Source organism: Anguilla anguilla, chromosome 13, assembly GCF_013347855.1.
Source record: "Anguilla anguilla isolate fAngAng1 chromosome 13, fAngAng1.pri, whole genome shotgun sequence".
NCBI lineage: Eukaryota > Metazoa > Chordata > Actinopteri > Anguilliformes > Anguillidae > Anguilla > Anguilla anguilla.
The window spans coordinates 13199797-13219452 of NC_049213.1; the positions used below are offsets into that span (position 1 = coordinate 13199797).

The window sequence follows — 19656 nt, forward strand, 5'->3', positions numbered from 1 at the left end:
GTAGACGACTGCAGTCCAGTGTGTTTTACACTGAGCTTTATATTTTGATAATTAGTGGGGGTTTTTTTTTTAAACCAGAGGCCAGCAACCATTTAAAATATTTTGTAACTGAACAATGAGTCAAGTTTTAAAGGCCATAGGAATGTATGTCTGACAGCAATGCCCAAGAAGAAGAAAAAACAGCTGTTAACAGCCTCGTAAGAACAAGGAAACCAACACTTAAAACCATTCCAAAATATTTCAGAGTAATTTTCCACCCATTTGCACCCCTGGTGTGTGAGCGTATGAGGTGGGGGAGGGGGAAGGGGGGGGGGGGGGCGGTGCCCTGGTCTTATCCCATTTCCTCCTCGGTTCTCGCTTCCCTTCAGCTGCAGGGTCAGGTGACAGGAAATGGGGAAGTAGCGGCCCATGTGGGAGAAGAGACGGTGGACCTGTGAGGAAGCGGGGAGTCTCCACGCCGCAGAGATAAAATGGAGCTGTGCGCTTGTCTCATAGCCTGCCAGCACATTCCACCGAGGAGCCCTGAGAGAGCGTGGTGAAGGAAACGCTCGGCTGGGTGGACTCGCTGGAACAATGGGGCTCGTTCTTCGAAACGCTCTTCTTCCCGGATGGCAGATACAGACCCAGAAACATGGGAGTACTCAGTGTTCTGCTGACTAAACAGAACGCACAGTATGTGTGTGTCTGGGTGTGTGTGAGTGCGTGTGCTTGTGTGTCAGCCATGGGTCAAATGTGAATTTGAAGTACTTTAACTGTTTAGATGCTGGTCAAATTTGAATAGAGAAATATGAAAAATACTTCTTTTCAAATTTATATAGGATAATATAAGATACTGTAATAGACACAGGTCTTGTGAGAGAGTGAGAGTGGGAGAGAGAACAAAGTCAGATGGACACTCCAATTCTCAGCAATGGAGCCATTTTTCTGTGTGTTTATAAGCTTAAATTACCTTAGCTTATTCATGTTTCACTTTAAAACTTCTCAAACCTTTGCAACAAAGTCATTTTTAAGGCGAAAAGGGCGTAGCAGTGGTTCACAGGGACTCACAGTGAGAGTGCTCCCTTTAGAACTCACCAGCTTCAGGCTTTTGTTCACAGAGACCCTGAAGACCACTTTACCAGCACAGGATTGTCAATACCTTTTTTTTTTTCACTCCTGCAATTAAACCAGGAAACGGCGATGAACATTGCCTCTCTCCCTCTTCGGGGGTGTTAAAGAGACTGCCTGGCCGCAGCAGTCCTGTCTATCAGAGGGTGGGCGGGGCACTGCAGATATGCAGGAATGTCCGCGCATTCCATTGCCCCGGTGACGACAAAGGTCAGAGGTCGGGAGTAAATGAGAAGTGGGGGGGGGGCGGAGGGCCATTGAACATCTTCCTTAACGACGGGCTATCAATCCCGCGAAACGCAGATTCAGCGCATCCCCCCCATCCCCCCCCCCCCCATCCCCCCGCCTCAGGCCCTCCAGCCCTCGGCTAAAGCGGCGCTATTGTGCTTTGTAATTAGAAGGCTCGTAAACAGCCAGGTGAGAGACCTTCGGGTAAGATCGGGTGTTGTTGTGCAAGTGGCTACTGACACCTCCACCCCCCCCATCCCCCACCCCACCCAAACATGCAGACAGCCTTTCCGGTGCCTGTGTGTGAGTGTGTGTGTGTGTGCAGGCAGCCCGCAGGCAGTTGTGTGTGGAAGGGGACATCGGTGGGGTCTTTGAAAGCCTGAGAAAGACGTGTTCTCGTGAAGCGTAACCAGGGTGTGACAGTGTAGGGCTGCGGTGTTGCAGTGTGTCCTGTGCCTGACTCAGCAGCCCATTACAGGCTCCCATTTCAAGCGCCAAACAGCCGGGCGGCCCATTGTGTTCCGGGCTGATGACATCAGAGGTGGGCGGGGCCAAACCACAATGCGTGCGCTTCGCCGAAACCCCAGAGAAGATAACGGGGCCTTGGTTAAGGAAATGCGGAAGCGCAGCTATCGCTTTCACAGAGAGATCAGAGATCACAACCTGCAGAAGCAGGTCTGTTCCCCAAAGGGAACAATAAGGGCAGTGATGAGAAAGAGAAGCAGGAGGAATCAATAGGCATTTGTGGGGAAATAGTCAATGCCCATAGGCTGCAGGCGGTCCCCCGCATGTTTGATTCCAGTTTTGTTCGTGGCGACCGTCTGAACATTCAGCATCGAAACCCTTTGTGTTGCAGGGGGGTGAAATGCATACAGCGCACCCAAAAGACCTGCTTAAGTCGGGTTTTAAGGATTAGGAGTCCTCGTAAGGATATGGGTTGAATGGGGACAGGGCTCTCAAGAGATTTACTTGTGTTGAGACTAAACAGCCATGCAAGGTTTTAATGGTCATTATAAAAGCACTAGTGATAAACCCATAGGAATCTTTAGCACTAGGAAAAGGGAGTTCTGAACGATGAAACAATGAAAGTTGTCATTATTAAGTTGGCTTATATTCTCATTATTTTTTCTTATACCATATCAATTTTCTGTACATTACTCCTACAGCTTCTCAGCCAGACCAACTAAATTTGGCCGGTAGCTTTCTGTCAATAGATCAAATAGTTTCTTCTAGATATTTATGATTTTATATCAAAAAGTTTCCCATTGATTAACACTGATGGAACATTCGGAATCTGAACACACCTGCTGATGTCACAGATATAACAGCTACTCTTGCAAAGCTTCTAACGGACAAAATCGGTAACGTTAGCAAAATCAATGTGAGTTCAACCAAAACTGATATTAGAAACTTTCCTTTTTAGTTATTAGTTATTATTTACTCACTTTGTGAGTGGCCTCTCCCTTCTCAAACATCCTCTTCAGGCTGGTGAGGGGCACGCTGGGCTTCTCCCGGGGGCTGACGGGCAGCACGGGGGACTTCGCCTCTTCCTCCGCCCCCGCGGTCTTCCTCTGCGCCCTCTCCATGGCCTCCGGTTCTCTCGCTCCTTCGGCGGGGTACACGAACCGGCTCCCGCTGCCCGGCGTGCCCGGCGACTTGGCAGAGAGCGGCGGCTCCGCTGACGGGCTGGGGGCGGCCCTGGGGGCGGGTCTGGAGGAGGAGGGGGGCTGCGGCGGCGTGAGGCGAGCGCGGGGCGGGGCGGTGGGCGGGGCCGCGGGCCTGGTCTGGCTGAGGGGCTGCTCCCAGCGCTTCTTCAGAACACTCAGGTTACCTGAGCGCAGGGGGGGCAGGGTATCCACAGTCTGGGGGGGGGGGGGGAAGAGTGGAGGTTACACCTCAGCCCAGCCGTCAATCACCATCACACACCCTCACCCGAAACACGGACCTGGACACGGTCAATACCTGCCCTCAACTTCACCTCAGCACTGAATGTATTTCTTCAAATTTTCTTCTTCACAAAGGCAATTTGAAAAGCTCACCAATCACCAAAATCAAATCAATATCGATTAAATAATACGCCACTTGCATTTATTTATAAGTCAAATTTGAGGACAAATGCAGATTGAATTCAATCCTGAAACTCAAATCAGCGTTGGAGTTTTTATTATTTTCTTTTACAGGTAGCGAATCAGTCTGCTTGTCAAAGAACAACATTTTTGCTGTCAAAAGGAGTCCTTTGAAACGGCTGGATGATGACAGAGAATCCAGAAAAACAACCTTCACGCCTCGCTGTGAAACAAAGTGATGTGGAGCTGAGCCGGCTGAGGGGAGAGGAGCGTGTCACGGGAGTCAGCTGACCGGCGGACACGAGCGCATTTCTCCGCGTCGCACATGGCGTGGAGCGAACTGCGCCCGCATCACAGAGAACGAGAGAGATATCAGACCTGAAATTTGGGGATTTCTCCTGTTTGGCTTCGATAAATGCTCAGGACAATGTGGAGAAGCGAGCAACAGCCTCTCTCAATCTGTCTGTCTCTCTCTCTGTCTTTCTCTCTCTCTCTTTGAAATCTCAGTACTTGAGAGGTGAACCAATCAAGACAAAGCACATCACCTCAAGATCCTGTGCCACCTAATTATCAATGCATTCACCTTCAGCGCTGAAAACTCTACCTCCAACACTATAAAAACACCAAAGCGCACTCTCTCTCACATCCACACACACATTTCTATTGAAATGGAAAGAAAAAAAATGCTAACTTCCTCACATTCATTTTTTCAGTTTAGGCTTTAGCAATGGAAAGAATTGCCTTTTCAATTCAGTTATATTCTGTCATCTAAGCAATCTGACGCTAGTCGTGAGCACCTACAGAATGGTCTGACCTTAAAAAGTTGCATAGAAATGTATTCAGAAAAACAAGTTTGGAGCCACCTTTTGTTGTCTCTCTCAAGCAACAAGAAACAGACAGTCCACATAGAAAACATTCATACCAGACCAAGAACCCCTGCCTTCAACAAATTACACACAGCAAATCAGTAATGCAGAGCATTGCACAACAAGAAGAAAAGCTACATAAATGTCAGACAGAAAAGAGTAGAAATTAGAAAGCATTGAGTCACTTTCTCTGTTTGTAGCTACAACTGCATAAGAGAATGAAAGTATAGCAAAAAGAGGAAAAGAAACCTTCTGAAGCCCGGCGACTGAAAGCTCCTGCTCGCTCCCTCTCTGTCCTTCTGCTGAGTGGAAATGATAACCCTCCCCCCAGATGTTAGCAGTTACAGTCGCTGCATGTAGGAACTGGGACTGACCCACCCCCCACCCCCCCCCTTCACACCACTGAGGGGGGGGGGGGGTTATGGAGAGAGAGACAGAGACAGAGAGAGCGAAACAGAAAAAAAAAAAACGTAAGGAAACGCGAAAGCAGGAAATGATACATTTGGGAAGAGGTTAACCCATTGCTGACTGAACCGGGCAACTGCCTCCAGCACAACCGAGGCAACAGAAAGTCCATTCAGTGGTTCTCTCACTTTCCTACAGCAACTGGGAAGTTAGCTGTAAAGTTTTTATGGAACTTGTTTCAGCAGCGATTTCAGTGAGGCTTTTTAAGGGACCTCTACACAGTCTCCAGTAGATCTGAACTGATTGTCCTTTTCAAATGTCCAAGGCACCGATGTGCAGGTTAGTGTTTTTTCTGAGCCAGCTGGTCGCCTTTCTCTGTCTGAGATTAAAGGGCCGATCAGCTGTAGCCTCGCAGACACTGAAGGGGCCGTAACGCTGCAGTCATGATCTTGACCGAAAGCGACAGGTCACACGCCTGCTTCATAGCGCTCGCGCCCTCTTGACCTCCGTACCACCCCGGAGCGGCTGTCCTGGGATGACCCGTCAGCGTCAGCGGGCGCGCGCTCAAAATGACCATTTTCGGATCGTCGGGGCGAGTCTGGGGCGCTCGGGTCAGCTTCCTCTTTCTGGCGAAAAAACCTCGGCCGCCGCCGCCTCCACTGCGCAGTGCAGGCCCCCACTCTCACTCCGCGTGTCCTGGACCGCATCGACCAGCCCTCGGCTAAACCGGAACTCCGGCCAGGGAAGCAGGAACGCGCTCGCCCGTCGGCGCCGAATCGAGAGGAGCGCCGCCGCGCACGGAGGGCAAAATGTTCAGACCCTTCAGTGCACCTCCGGGACATTCCAAAGCCGGGGCTTCGCTCTCCGAGGCCCGCAAGTTTCAAAACGAAAAGGACGATACGGAGCAGCTGCCCTACGTCGTAACGAACGTCACTGTTCTAGCGATGCGTGCAGCGTACAGGTAAACGAATAACAAACCCTGCAGCAGACTACCCTCGTTACCCAACAGGCTAACATAACCGACGGGCTTCATTTCGTTGCTCCTCTGCCAACAAGTGCTGAGAACACTGCGGCCGGTGGCGTAACTGCAGCGGTAATGTCTCAGGTAACGGGGGGTGTATTACCTTGTGTTTCTGCACGAGGCTGGGCAGCCACTATGCTTTTGTGCTCTCCTGGACGGCCAGTCAAACGACTGGTAATCGGAGTGGTTATATAAAACCAAAGGGAATTACCTGCAGATTAGAGGGTCTAAACGAGGATTAGAGCCCGACTACCTTCCAATTGCCTTAAATGGCCTTGGACGACTGGGCCCTCAGTGTGTGACCGGACCTACTTGTGTCTGCTGTGTGTGTGTGTGCAAGTGTATGACTGCTTTGTGTGTGTATGTGTGTGTGCGCATGCGTGGGTGTGTGTGTGCAGGTGTATGACTGCTTTGTGTGTGTGTGGGTGTGTGTGCACGCATGTGCGTGTATCCATGCATGCGTGCTTATAGCTGTTGGCCAAATCCAGTTGTGCAAAAACCTGATTTTTCCATGCAGTCTTAACATTCATGGTTATGTAATTTGAAGCACCTGAACTACCTGATAAACCATTGCTTAAAGTATTCTAAGAAAACTATTTCATAAGTGAGTTTAGATTGAGGGAAACAGCTAAAAGGTTAGTAGGCCTGCTCTTCATTTGACCAATCAAAGGCCAGAGAGTAGCTTCCATTTTCAGTATGAGTCAGACAGCCAGTAGAATAGAACTCAAATAAAGGAACTATTGACCAGCTTTAGGAATTACACAACTACTGTATACACCCATTTACTGTGAAGAGGCATTAGTATAGCTACTGCTAGAGGGCATTTGGACACAAACACACAGAATCAATCTGAAAGCAATCGAGAGAAAAGCAACTTGTTTATAAACTAGTATGTTTAGTATGCAAATGAGCTTATAGACAAACATGTGAATTCAAGTGTCAGAGTTATAGAGCCTCTTGTTAAAACTGAACCTTTAATCATTTTGATAAAGTTGATTGGATGTTCATCTCGACAGCTTCTGCACGCTGGTTGTAAGACGTGTGTTGAGAGGACTGCATTTGTCCTAAAAGAAGGGAACTCGTAAGCATGCCCCTAAACAATTTTGTAAAACTTGATTATAATTCAGGAATATAATTCATAAGTGACTGATAATTTTGTGTGAGGATCTGATCCATGGTTTTGTATAATTAATAAGCAATGTTCTTTAATGGATGAACCTGAATCAAAGGACTCACTCTCCACCAAAGCACACATGCACATGCACACACACACAGACACATGCATGCACGCACGCACACGCACACGCGCGCGCACACACACACACACACACACACACAGGCGCATTATTCCCAATCTCAGGAAGCCCTGATAACAATAAACTTTTTGAAATCTAGACATATGTTGTACAACAGAGAGAAGCACAGAACAGAAAGAAATTAGGAGAACCTTCCGGTGCAGCAAGCATCGGGGGGGGGGGGGGGGGGGGGCATGTGTCCCAGCATTCCTGCAGGAGAGGTTACCCCACCGAAAGCCAATGTACCGAGAGAGGAAATGATTCACACATGTGGCTGGAGGCTACTTAGACCGGGAGACTCAGAACCATCCAGTCACGGAAAGACATCCAGACCTCTGGCCACAAGAAAGTCACGGACCAGAATCAGTCGAGCTCTGATCACGCGTAACGTAGTAACTTCCAACTTCACAGCCTTTATTAATAAAGCATGTGTCGCATCAGTGGCAGACCACGCGGACACTTGTGGTAGGCCCCGCCTCCCTTCCCACAATGCCCGTTTTGCTCGGTTAGACACTCACCGCTTTCTTCTTGTCTGCACTGGCCTCTTCAGCAGCCCTCTGGTACCTGTGGAGAAAATCAGGAGGTGGTGGTAGAAGTGTAGTTCTGGAGGAAGTACGCACACATTAACCCCGCCCCTGCTTATTTAACCTGCTCATTCCAAGGGGGGCCAAGCAGAGGTATGGTATGCTGTTAAACCCCTTTTCGCTGAGGTGGTTTGTGAAAGAGATGCATAGCTCTCTGCTCAAAGTCCACAGCTTTGGGTTACTGAAAATATTCAAAATTAAACAATGCTGGCCTCTGCTGGTCAGAAGGGGCACTACAACTTGGTGAACACCAGCTATGTAAGAACAATGAAGTGTGTGTGTGTAGAGAACATACAGTTGCATTCCAGTTCTGCAGAACATCTACTGCAGGCACTCCATTGCATCATTTCAGAGCTGATTTTGGCTTTTTGATTTTGCCCCTTATGATTTTTAAGGGGTCTTTCAGACATGGATTCCTAATTTCAAGTCTTAAATTAGATGTTCAAATGCACCCTATTATTGCTTCCTGTCCCTTTGTCACTGAAGAGTGACCTCACCACCCTGCATATAACCCCGCCCTCCCCGTCCCAACACCAGTACTTTATTCCTAATGCAAATAGTGTGTTCCAAACAGGGCCCTTGCCAAAGCAGAGATGCGGTTGAGCCCTGGTTTTCCAGCTGCAGGTCTTGCCTGCGTTTCAATGCAGTTCTGCGTTCGCCTGACAGATGATTCGTGAGATGCTCTTAATGAAAGGAGCAGCAGAGCTAACGCAGGGAGAAAAACCGGAACGGCAACTTTGGAGACGAGGTCATGGTTGGAATGGCAGTCAGCGAGGCCCGGGGACTCCAGGGGAGAGAAAGAGGGATGGGTGAGGAGAGGAAAAGCGAGGGAGTGGAAGAGGAGGCCCGAGGCTGGGAGAAACGGGAGAGGTAGAGGTGGGAATTTCCCGCTGCTGCTCGGGCGAGGGCGCACGGCGATTCGTGGGGCTGAGAGCCCCGACCGGGCGGGCGTGCTGAAAACAAACGGTGACCTTTGAACCTTCACCCTGAACAGCCATTTAAAAGTGGCTAAACATTAACAGCGAGAGGGAACCAGGCACTCGGTGAGCTAGCTGTGAGTCCTGCCAACAGGCCTGGCGGACAGATGGACGGCCACACGAAGGCCCGAGACAGAAGCACTTACCGAGGCGGAGAAACGGAAGGAGAACGACAGAAGCAGACAGAGAAACAAAGAGAAAAACTCAAGAGACAGAACAAAAGATTAAAAGCAGGGAATGGGAGTTTCAAACAGAAGAGGGAAAGAATAAGGTATGAGAACCGGGAAGCAGAATTCCTGCAGGATAACGCGTGACTGGCTATGACATCATCCGGAGCAGGCCCCGCCTTATTCTGCAAACAATAGTGACCCCCTTTGGTTGGCTGGACACCTGTGGCCTGCCCAGGAAAGCTTTGCATGGGAAATGTGGTCCTCTGGCAAAAGGGTTAGCGCAGAAAACTACAGTGGCTGGCTGCACACGTATCAGGGAGCCATTCTACTGGCTGTGCGATGCTCTTCTTTGGCCTTTGGTAGGCTAAGGAATCCTACACTGGTAGCAGAACTATTTAATTTACCATTTTCTTTAGTCTACACTCTTTAGTCACGCAGAGACATGTGAGTCTGAGACAGCAGCACACATTCCAAAATGGAGAATGAAGGGGAAAAAAAACTACTGATAAAAAGTGTTCCAAAAAAGAAAGAAATGGGGAAGGAAAACAAAGTCAGTCGGCAGATGAAAGGAAGTTGTGTCCCCGGTGTGAGGAGGGGACGCTGGCGCAGGAGGGCTGAATCTGTTCCAGGCCAGAGCAGACGCCGCAGAGAGTGTTTCCCAAAAACACCGAGCCCAAAAGACTCAGCTGGTCTACAGGCACAGCAATGCTCCCTTCTCCTGAGGAGAACACACCACCTTCTCTCTCAGCCTCAGCCAAACACGGTCCGCGCGTTCAGTGTGTGTGTGTGTGTGTGTGCGTCCAGCGTGTGTGTTCAGCGTGTGTCCAGTGTGTGTGCGTCTAGTGTGTGCGCGTCCAGTGTGTGTGTTCAGTGTGTGTGTGTGCGTCCAGTGTGTGTGTTCAGTGTGTGTGTGTGTGTGTGTGCGTCCAGCGTGTGTCTGTGAGACACGCTGCCTATTCATGTGACTGTCTGGGACGGCAGTGGCGGATTTGATCAACGAGCCTGTGCATGCTTCTCACGAATGTGCATGGCATGTGTGTGTGTGTGTGTGTGTGTGTGCGCGCGTATACAGAGAATGTGAGCTTGTTCTTCTCATGAAGTGTGAGTGTGTGCTTGTGTGTGTGTTGTGTGTATTCAGAGAATGTGTGCTTGTTCTTCACATGAAGTGTGTGTGTGTGTGTGTGTGTACACAATGTTTGCTTGTTGTTCGGTAAGTGTGTTCAGAGAAGAACACTCATCTGTTATATGGAAGCAAAACACGCTCACTTGCTCTTCAGAAACCTGGTTTTGCACGCGTTTCAGAAACGCACCCACCTGTTCCTCAGAAACAACCCTCCTCGCTCATGATTCACCCTAACGTGCTCATGTGCTCAGTAACTGTGTTGGTGTTTAACAGAGTGTAAAGCTGCTCGTCCCTCAGAAACGGCGTGCGTTGGAGGCGGGGACACTCACTTGGAGAAGCGCTCGGCGATGGCGTTGCCCCTCCCGCGGGTGCTGACCAGCGACATCTCCTTGGCGGTGATGCGCAGGGACTGGGAGGCCCACTGCCTCCGGCTGAACGGACTGGCTTCCATGACTGCTTCCCGTGGCTCTCTCTCCCTCTATCCCTGGGAATACAGGGAACACAGGGAACCGGGGAGGGGGGTCACAAACATTGCTTCTACTGAAAAAGAAACATCTGTACCGTTTCATTTTTTATCTGTTCTAGAGTGTACCGTCACAGCTTTAAAAAAAAAAATCCAATTTCACACAACAGGAAAAGGCGTTCGATTCGCCTTTAACGTGGTGTTAAAAAATGTCTATTATCTACTTTTTTACATTCCACATCGTTCCCGTTCCACTCCTGTGAGTTAGGCTCCTCCCACTTCGGCTGGGCACCAACACAGACAAGTTACAGAAGGACAGTGGACAGACTTAGCCTGTCAACAGCTATTCTCTTTCAAGTGGCCCCTGTGCTCTCTCCAATAACTAACAGGAATACATCATTAGAGTTCACTGAGGTACTTGTACAAGACGGCATCATTTTATTACCATTAGCTACTTTTTATTTACCATTAACAACAAACACTTTGACTGCATTTGACACTATTGTTGTGTTTGTTTCACTTGCATTTCATTTCGAGTTGAAGTTGATGACAAAGGTTGACTGAAGTCACACCCAGTCGAGCCCGAGTAAGAGAGAATGCTTTCAAGGCACCGGGTTGGAGGGAAAGCTAGACGGACAATCACAACAAGAAACTGTATTCAAGTTCGAAAGTACAGTTCGTCGTTAAAACATCTTGAAGGAGTGTCTTTCCAACACTAGAGAGTGTCTGCGGGAATCTGACCACCTGGAATCGACAGATATTAATGAGGGTACGTTTTGTACCTTAGGCCAGAGTAATGAGATATACACATGTACGTGCAAGCTTTTAAGATGGCCTGGGAGCGTTATATCGGATGTCATGCTGTTCTGGCACAGAATCAAGGGAGTATCGCATTTATCATCGGTGACATTGATGGTGACCTGCGGAATAAGCATGCTGACTAGCCAAAGGGTATGGAATGGGATAAACCACAACAGAGAGTCAGAGAGGAGAGAGGGAGAGGGAGAGAAAAAGACATGTTAAAGTCAGAGTACTGACAGAGAGAGATAGAAAGATAAAGAGTGAGCAAGAGATGGAGGGACAGAAGTAAAGAGAGAGAGAAAGAAAAGAGAAATTAAGAGACATGGGTGAAGGAGAAGGAAGGAAGGAAAGACAAGACTGAAAGCAATGAGAGATGGAGAGAAAGAGGAAGGGAGAGGGAGAGTGGTAGAGATAGAGAGGGAGAAATAGCAGGTAAGAGATTGAGAGGGAAACAGTGTGAGGTGGGGAGGAAGAGAGCAGGAAGGAGAGGGGAAAAAAAGGGACTGAAAGGGGTCGGTGCGTGTGGCGAACGCGTTTCTCCCCGAGCGTCGCAAACGAGCCCCTGCTGGCCGCCGCAGATAAGCCCCGTCGCCGTGATGAACGACCGCGGCGTCATCGGATCACCCCCGGCGCGGCCCGCATGGAGCCGACGGACAAGCAGAGACACGCGTCCCTACCCGCGATGTCATTTACGCACAATCTCGTACGAAGACTGAAGGGGGGGTGGGAGGCGGGTGGTGTAGGGTGTACAAGTCTATTCCCAGTTACAGTGCAGTCAAGTTTTTTTTTTGTTTTTGTTTTTTGGTTGCTGTAACCGTCGCCCTGTTTCCCGAACATGACGGCAGCCCCTCCCGCCCGCCCCCGCGCCGCACAATGGAGAGACCTTTAAGCGGCGCGCTGAGGCCGGCCGGCGGCGGCGCGATAAGGCCTGAGAAACGTCACTCCCGTTTAAAAAGGAGGCAGCGTCCTGCTGGCCAGAGAGAGGCGTGTCAGCGGTCTCTGGGGCGGAGGCGGAAGCCGCCTTTAAAATCCCATTCATCTGCGATTGGCCGATACGCCGCTGACGCGCGGGCGACGCAGCGGACCCGTGCGCTCGATTTGATTGCCGGGCAAAGGCTCGAAAAAGACAGGCGAGCGGAATGAGGTCAAGCAAACAAAATTTTCACAAAAGCTCAGGAGCGGTACACAACGGGCAGGACCACAGACGACCGCGGCGTTTGGGTGCACCGAGCGCAAGCTCAACCTAACCATGTACAGTATGTGTATTTCACACAGAGTCAGGAGAAAGATTTTTTTAAATCAGCATCTTCACTAACGAACAAATTTTTTTTTTCCTTTGTTTTGCTCGGTTTTTAGAACCATGTGATGCCCCATCGTGCCATGCACACAACAGGGAAAGAATCAATCATTTATACAAATATCTTTTGGATATTTTTTTGGATATCTTTGCCGTTCTGTTCCAGGTCTGCCTGGGGAAGGGGGGCGGGGGCAGGGGGGGGGGGGGGGGGGGGGGAGGAGGTGGACCGACGCCGGTATCACGCGATTCCCAGACCACTGTGAACTGCAAGCCAACTCGCACCGGGGCACTGTGAACGCCCAAAGTCCTGCTTCCGTATTGACTCAGGCCGCGCTCGCTAAACGCGCACCTGCGACGCAGCTGACTCATTCACACTCCGGGCCGCGGGTGGGGGGGGGGGGGGAGAGGTCACATGGGTATCAACCTCAACAGCTGCAGCCCTTGTGTCTGGGTGGCAGCCGATTAAATTCCTAGCCCTATAAGACAGGTTAAACGTGCATCGCCACTCCGCTCAAAAGACTGGACTGATTCACGACGAAAACTCCCAAATCATGCTATTCAGAGCCTCCCTTCCACATAGAGTACCTCTGATCTTGTATTAAACGACAAATGGTCTGAACAGTAGTCGGCAAAGAAAAACCTCCAAGCCTTTCAGTGAAAGGGTGCAGTTATTTACTTTGAATATTGTTGTTCATAATTCAATACTGTTTTGCTGCCAATAAAACGTCCAACATAATTGCCCCAGTCAGACACATATTTGTTTTTGATTAAAATGCTTTTCTGTGCTCAGTTGATCTTGCCTGTTGTAATTAAGCCTGCCAATATGACCAGAAGGTGGGGTTTGCACTTTTTGAGAGTATTTCATTGGTTCCAACACACCAGGCAAGATCAGTAAAGCGTAGAAAAGTATTTGAATCCAAAGCAAATACGTATTTGACCCAGGTCTGGCCCCAGTTATAAGCCCAAGTCCTCCATAAATCCTCGAGGCAGTACCAGTAGTCCCATTACTGCATAGCAGACTAAGCCATTCCAGGTTATACGATAAACCCGTTGGTGCAACAACCAGAAGCAGCTTTCGTGCACTGCGCTAACCACCTTCACGCAAGACTTGGGATGGCTCAACCTTTAGTGCACTAGAACATCCCACTTCCAGGGGATGCAGCTCCTGTCCTCAGGTTTAACTGAGCATTCTCTGTAGGTCTTCTGCAAAGGGCTCATCCCACGTACTGTAAGCTAATCACATGGACCTACTACTTTACTAGGCCTTTGTTTTAAATTGGGTGTTCCTCCTGAGAGCTAACATTTAATAACGTGAAGGGAACACCCTGAAGCACCCAGCCAGAACTATCTTTCAGATTCTTTAGCTTGTCTTGGTGGTATTGAATTTCAGTAAAACCCCTGTATATGCCTAGATACAAAAAAAAGCCTATGAAAACAGGGTTTCTCAAAGAGAAATGAAAGGTGGCTTGAGACTAGTAAGCAATCTTCCCATTGTACAAGGCAAGTCAAGTAATTTCGAGTTCAAACTGACACTTTAAGCAAAAATAATTCCAAATCTTATGTAGGCATGCAATACAGAGAAATCTGTACCCGGGACTGGTTTCACATTCACGACTGCTTCGATTCAGATGTACTATGAAACATGCAAAAACAAGTTTTTCAAGGTATGAAACACTGCAGGAAGTTATATTTTCTTCTGAGGGCTCCCCTTCAAGTGTTACAGGGTACATACAGTACACCGCTTCCAAAATGTACCTAATACCTGTCACATTCCAATGGATTGGCCAACCAAGAGAAATGGAATAATATTTATTCTTGTGGTGTGCTTGCACGCGTTGTCTAAGGTTAGAGGGCCAAAGTACAGTATACGCACGAAGACTGACTTATTAGCCCTTTGAGAAAAGTCCACATGAAACATCAGGAAAACAGGCAAAAAGAACTTTTGAAACAGTTTGAAAAGCAAAAACCAGAAAGAATATCAAGAGGCAAGTGACAAGAGAGCTGGCTTCCCAACAATCTGCTTCACCCCCTGCGGTAAGTAACATGAAACAGCCACCCTCATTCCTTAATTTCCTCTTTCATTCCCGCTCTCCAGAGGTAGCAGAACGTCCCCGTGGTTCCCCTCCACCGCCACCTTGTTTATTTAATTTATCTTTTTTTGCCAGCAAGAAAAATACAACCTGAAAAAATTGAAAGTACACAAAGAAGAAACTCAGCTACGCACTTGCGCTACTTGAGGCCGGGGGGGAAAAGTTCACGGGTCACGTAACGCGGGTGTGAAGGGTCTGAGAGGAGGTGTCGGGGAGCGCCGCTGAGCAGACTCTCTCCGGACCCTGGCCAGATAACTGAATGGAACAGGAAGTTGCACAAGCACCGTCTTGTGTAACACCACCTCAGATACACACCCCACCCTGAGGACAGGAAGCCCCTTCAGCACAGGAGCACCCAGGACCAAAGGAAACCTGATCAACAAAAGACCCTCACAAATGTACAAGTGATCACCGTATAATTGTAATCACATAGACAAACAGACATTGAATGTCCAAACTATCCAACAATATACTGGTTCAAAGGGTTGACTGGTTAAAAAAAATCACTTTGGAAAGATTATAAGGTCAATATGAAACATTAAGGATTAAAAGTTTTTGTATCGTTAAAGGGCCTTTTCTCAGCAAAAACAAATGATGGAAAAAGTGTTCTGTAACAGCTAAAAAGGTAATCTTTCACCAGGGTGACCTGAAGTGAAGAATCAGGTCAATGCTGACTTATGTTTATCCTGTAAAATCTGAATGCATTAGACTGCTGAGATCTGATCGAAAGTCTCCAGGAATTCTGGGAGACAGGTCCATTTTCTATCTTTACTGACACTTTGACTGGGACATTTTAGAATCGCTTGTCAGCACCAAAAAGAAGCCTGTGGCCCTTGGCAACCTCTAAACTTGAGATTGCATAACATGAATAAACTTTAATACTTCATCCATTAGAAGGCAAGTTTACAATTTTGCCAAAGCAATGCATTTTGAAATGTAAAATTAGGTACTGCAGACAACACACCTGTATGCAACAAAATCGTTTTTGCCATGTATTGGAATGGACTGTAATATATTGAATACTATTTTTCAACAGAGTAGTTGAATATATGCAGACACTCCAAACACATTTCCTAATATTTGCCAATATATCATTATCATTGCTGAACATTAACATTATCATGTTTTGATTCAAATACAACCCACAACGACCAAAGAAACAATTCATATATTGTACAATATATTTCTATATATTGTAACAATTTAGAATTGTATATTTCAAGAGTGAAGTTTTCTTATTTCACAAATAAATCAGAGTTATATGTTGATATCCTTGGATATTATCATAATATGATCATAACAGCCATTGTCACAAAACCAAGAATGTGAATATATTGCTTGTCCATGTACAGAAAAAAATAGTTTTGTTGCATCAGTATACCATATCATTGATTTGGATTCTCCAAATTCCTGTAATTTAACAGTTTATCGTCCCAAAACTAAATTTGTCAATGGTGTTATATGCATGTCACAGTGACATCACCTGTCACAAACATAATATACGCAGACACCTAGCGTAGTGTACATAATTGTTCACATGATCATTCCAAGCTACCAAAGAAAATCTTTGCCTTTAAGACATCTTGTCCAGCATGATACGGTAATAAGTCCAATCCAAGCTCTGTACTACATGCCCCAACAGATTTGTGGTCTGAGGTTCGCTGGAAATGTATGACTACTACTTCTCAATCTTCACTATAAATACAAACATAAAACTACTTCCTGGAAGCATTCCTGGTGAGAAAAAAGAAATTTTGTCATTCCCATTTTATCTCAACTTATCACATTCAGGGAGAAATATTACACATTGTATGAGTTTCTGAAGGTATATTTTTCTTCGCTCTTTCTCTCAGTCCACAGACAACTACAGTGTATCAACAATTTGGCAAATGTAGCCTTTCTAACCACAATTTACACTGGTCCATGACATGGGCAAATTTTTACAGACTTCTAGGCTCATTCCATCCCTTCTTGTAAGGGGGTCAGGAGAAGTTCTTCGAGTTTTAGTAATTCACTCTGGATGGTGTACTACAACACATCCTGCACTACTGTGACTGTAACCAAGTTTGGTAAAAAAGTTGATTGACTGGTTAGTGCACAGCTATGACTGATAGCAATCAACAATAGAGAGGAATTTAGGATGACTTCAAAGGCGTTCATTGTGGTTTGGATAAGAAGAGAAGGAACAACCGGAATAGGCACTCTAGTGGTGAGGGTGCTTTTGGTTAGACTGCGGAACACTATACCATATCAGGCACTCACCACCAATGTTAAATCACAGCTAAAAATGTGCCCTTTAAACTGGCTGTTATTATCCACTTGCTTAATCATTGAGTTGTGTTTCTCACTGGTTGATGGTTTCTTTTTGTGTAATTGTGTGTTATACATTTAATATTGAGTTATTTTATTAATAAATTATATTAATACAAATTTTTACGTATTTAATTTCTTTTGGCCATAGTATTATTGTATAAAAGGGGCTATGACAATTGTATTTCTATTTCATCCAGTTCTAATCACAAGGCCGCTGAAATGGTAAAATGAGCAGCAGTTTTAAACTCTTCCGTGCCAACCTCATCTCACTACCACCTTGCATTGTTTTCTCTGCATCAAAACTAAGTGACCACAACCTAGCAACAGCGAACAGCCTCATAGCACTGAACAGTGTCACATAGGGCAAGTGTCAAATACATGTCAAATACAGAGAACACAGAGTATTGTAAACGAGGGGAAAAGTGAAAGGAAATTTACGAACGTATGCCTAGGAGTTATGGAGAGGAGAGGTAGTCAGAAAACTGAAGGGGAAAAAACCACCAGTCAGACAAGCTGACAAGCTGCCCACAGGCTAGCAATAAGGAAGAGAATGCAAAAGACCACACAACGTGATTTGAAAAGTAAACAAGGCCCCCAGGTGTGTGTCTGCTCTGCGGCATACAGAAAGAAACCAAAAGATGGCCTTTGGACGGACGGACGGACGAACGGCCAGAGCGGGGTGGACAGTGGACCCGTCGCGTCACCCGAAGCAGTGGATCAGGTGTCGTGGTGCCACCAGACCCGCTCCTTCTAGGGTTTCAAGGCAAGTGACTAAATAATGCTAAATCGGCAGGCACCTTCGCAGAGACACCCTGTTAATTACAGTCCAAAAAAATTACACGGACAGAGCCCAGCTGACACAAAGGGCTGGCTAACGGAATCCCCAAAAAGGCTAAAGTAGGAGTATCGCGGGGTTGCATAACACCCACCAGTCAGAAGCGACGACTGCCCGGAAACATTTCACCAGGTTCACCGTTCGGAAATAAACAGTCTCCCGGAGCGTGAAAGAGAGGTAACCGGTCCCCTTTGCACTCACCTTTACAGCTTCTCTAGTTCCTGTGTGCGCTTATTACTTGTCTTTTTTTGCTTGTTTGTTTTCTTGCCTGTTCACACTGGCATTCCTTTGGTTGTGTCTTCTTTCTTTCTCTTCGTTCTCCTCTTCAGTTCTAGGTGGTTTAGAAATAACCTTGCAATACCTGTTGCACTGTGTGTGCCGGGGGAAGGGAGGAAGGGAGGGAGAAAGGGGGCGGGGATTGGGCACAGGCAGAGCCATAGTCAAGCCATGTGACTATATGTACCAATTAGGCGTCGGCTCTCACCTGCTGCCAGGTGAGCAGCTGCCTCCCCCATGCACAGTCTGTGTGTGTGTGTGTGTGTGTGTGTGTGTACGTATATATGTGTGTGTGTGTGTGTGTGTGTCAGAGAGAGAGAGAAGACCAACGGGACACTCCAATGTAAATTCTGACATGGAGCCATTTCTTTGTACATATTTACACAAGTCACTAATGATTTAAATTAATATTTTAGTACCCAACGCCCACTCAGCCAAAAATAGAGGAGGAGCTTGTGGCAGCTCAGTGCCTTCATGGTGGAGAGCAATGGCAGAGAGAGGGGGGACAGATGGAGAGGAAGAGAGAGGAAAGAAAAGGAGGGAGCAGCGGCTCACGTTTCTCTCTGCAGTGCGAAACTGGACCTGGAGACAGGAGACCTCCCCAGGGGCCTCTGCGGTGTCCCCTGCAGGACGAAACGCTGGTGGCTCTGAATGCATGAGAGGTTCAGCATTTCAGTCCAGACTACACAACACAACTGCCTTTCTGCTCGCGTATGCATCAACACAATGGCCTTTGTTGGGATGATAACTGTAGCCTCTACCCTATGGGTGTTCTAATTGTCCAAGTCAGCAATGACGCTTCCTTCCTTACGCAAACCCTACATTCCCAGCTCAACTCCTTACCTCAAACCCAATTTGTACGCCTCAAGCATTTACGCAAAACTTTGAGGTTTAACCATACCGTTCATCCATCTCTTTAACCCAAACCCTTACCAACGGGTCAAATCCTGCCATACCTTCAACCTGCTTCACCCTCCTCAAAACTTCTCATACGCAAAAATACATTTGCCTGACTCAAGCTCTTACCCTGATCCCAGTTCACCCAAATCAAACTTATATCTTAAAATTATTCACTCAAATTTTTGTAAGTGCTATAAATTCTGTGAGAATTTATGGAGTTTCCGGTGCTTCTCAAGAACATAACAGAAATTGAATGGGGAAAGAAGCATCCCATCTTAGGTCCAACCTGATCTTAATGAGGCTGCCTTTTCAGCTCCTCAGTCCACATAGCTGCAGGCTTAACTGTTTGATGTCATTTTAGAGTTCAATTCTGATGGGATTTTAAAAGTCTCCATTGCATTTCCCAAAATGACAACTGGAGCCAGGTGTAGTCCACACTTTGTTGCTATAACAACCTCCACTCTTCTGGGAAGTTTTTATACTAGATTTTAGAGTATTTCCGTCAGGATTTGCTTCCATTCAGCCAGTAGAGCTGCACTGATCTTGACAAAACCATTTCTATATGGACCTCATTGTGTGCCCGTGGGTATTATCATGCTGTAACAGGAAAGGGCCTTCCCAAAACTGTTTCCACAAAGTTGAAAGTACAGAATCTACAACGTCATTGCATTAAGATTTTCCTTCACTGGAACTAAGGTGCCTAGCCCAAACCATGAAAAACAGCCCCAGACCAAGGGGTGTCCAGATACTTTTGGTCATTTAGTATATGAGTTGGATGAAGACTCAACGTTCGGACAGGCGTGACTGCCTGATCGACCAGTAGAGGTCACTGTTGAGCA

The 19656-nt window shown here is 47.2% G+C and overlaps 1 protein-coding gene across 4 annotated transcripts in view; it reads right to left on the reverse strand.

The window, feature by feature from the left end:
• Window positions 1-19656, reverse strand: part of LOC118210711 (LIM domain and actin-binding protein 1-like) — a 37516-nt gene that overhangs the window by 10725 nt on the left and 7135 nt on the right. Inside the window, exons 1-4 of one of the 4 annotated variants that reach the window (XM_035387107.1) lie at window positions 17843-18051; window positions 10172-10326; window positions 7507-7552; window positions 2781-3197 (exon numbers count right to left, since the gene is read on the reverse strand). In XM_035387107.1, the coding sequence (XP_035242998.1) occupies window positions 2781-3197; window positions 7507-7552; window positions 10172-10293 (585 nt within the window). In that variant the 5' untranslated portion in view covers window positions 10294-10326; window positions 17843-18051. Of the gene's footprint in view, window positions 1-2780; window positions 3198-4516; window positions 4674-7506; window positions 7553-10171; window positions 10327-17842; window positions 18052-19656 lie in introns of those variants that run through there. The other 3 variants (XM_035387105.1, XM_035387106.1, XM_035387108.1) reach the window with 3 other exon arrangements.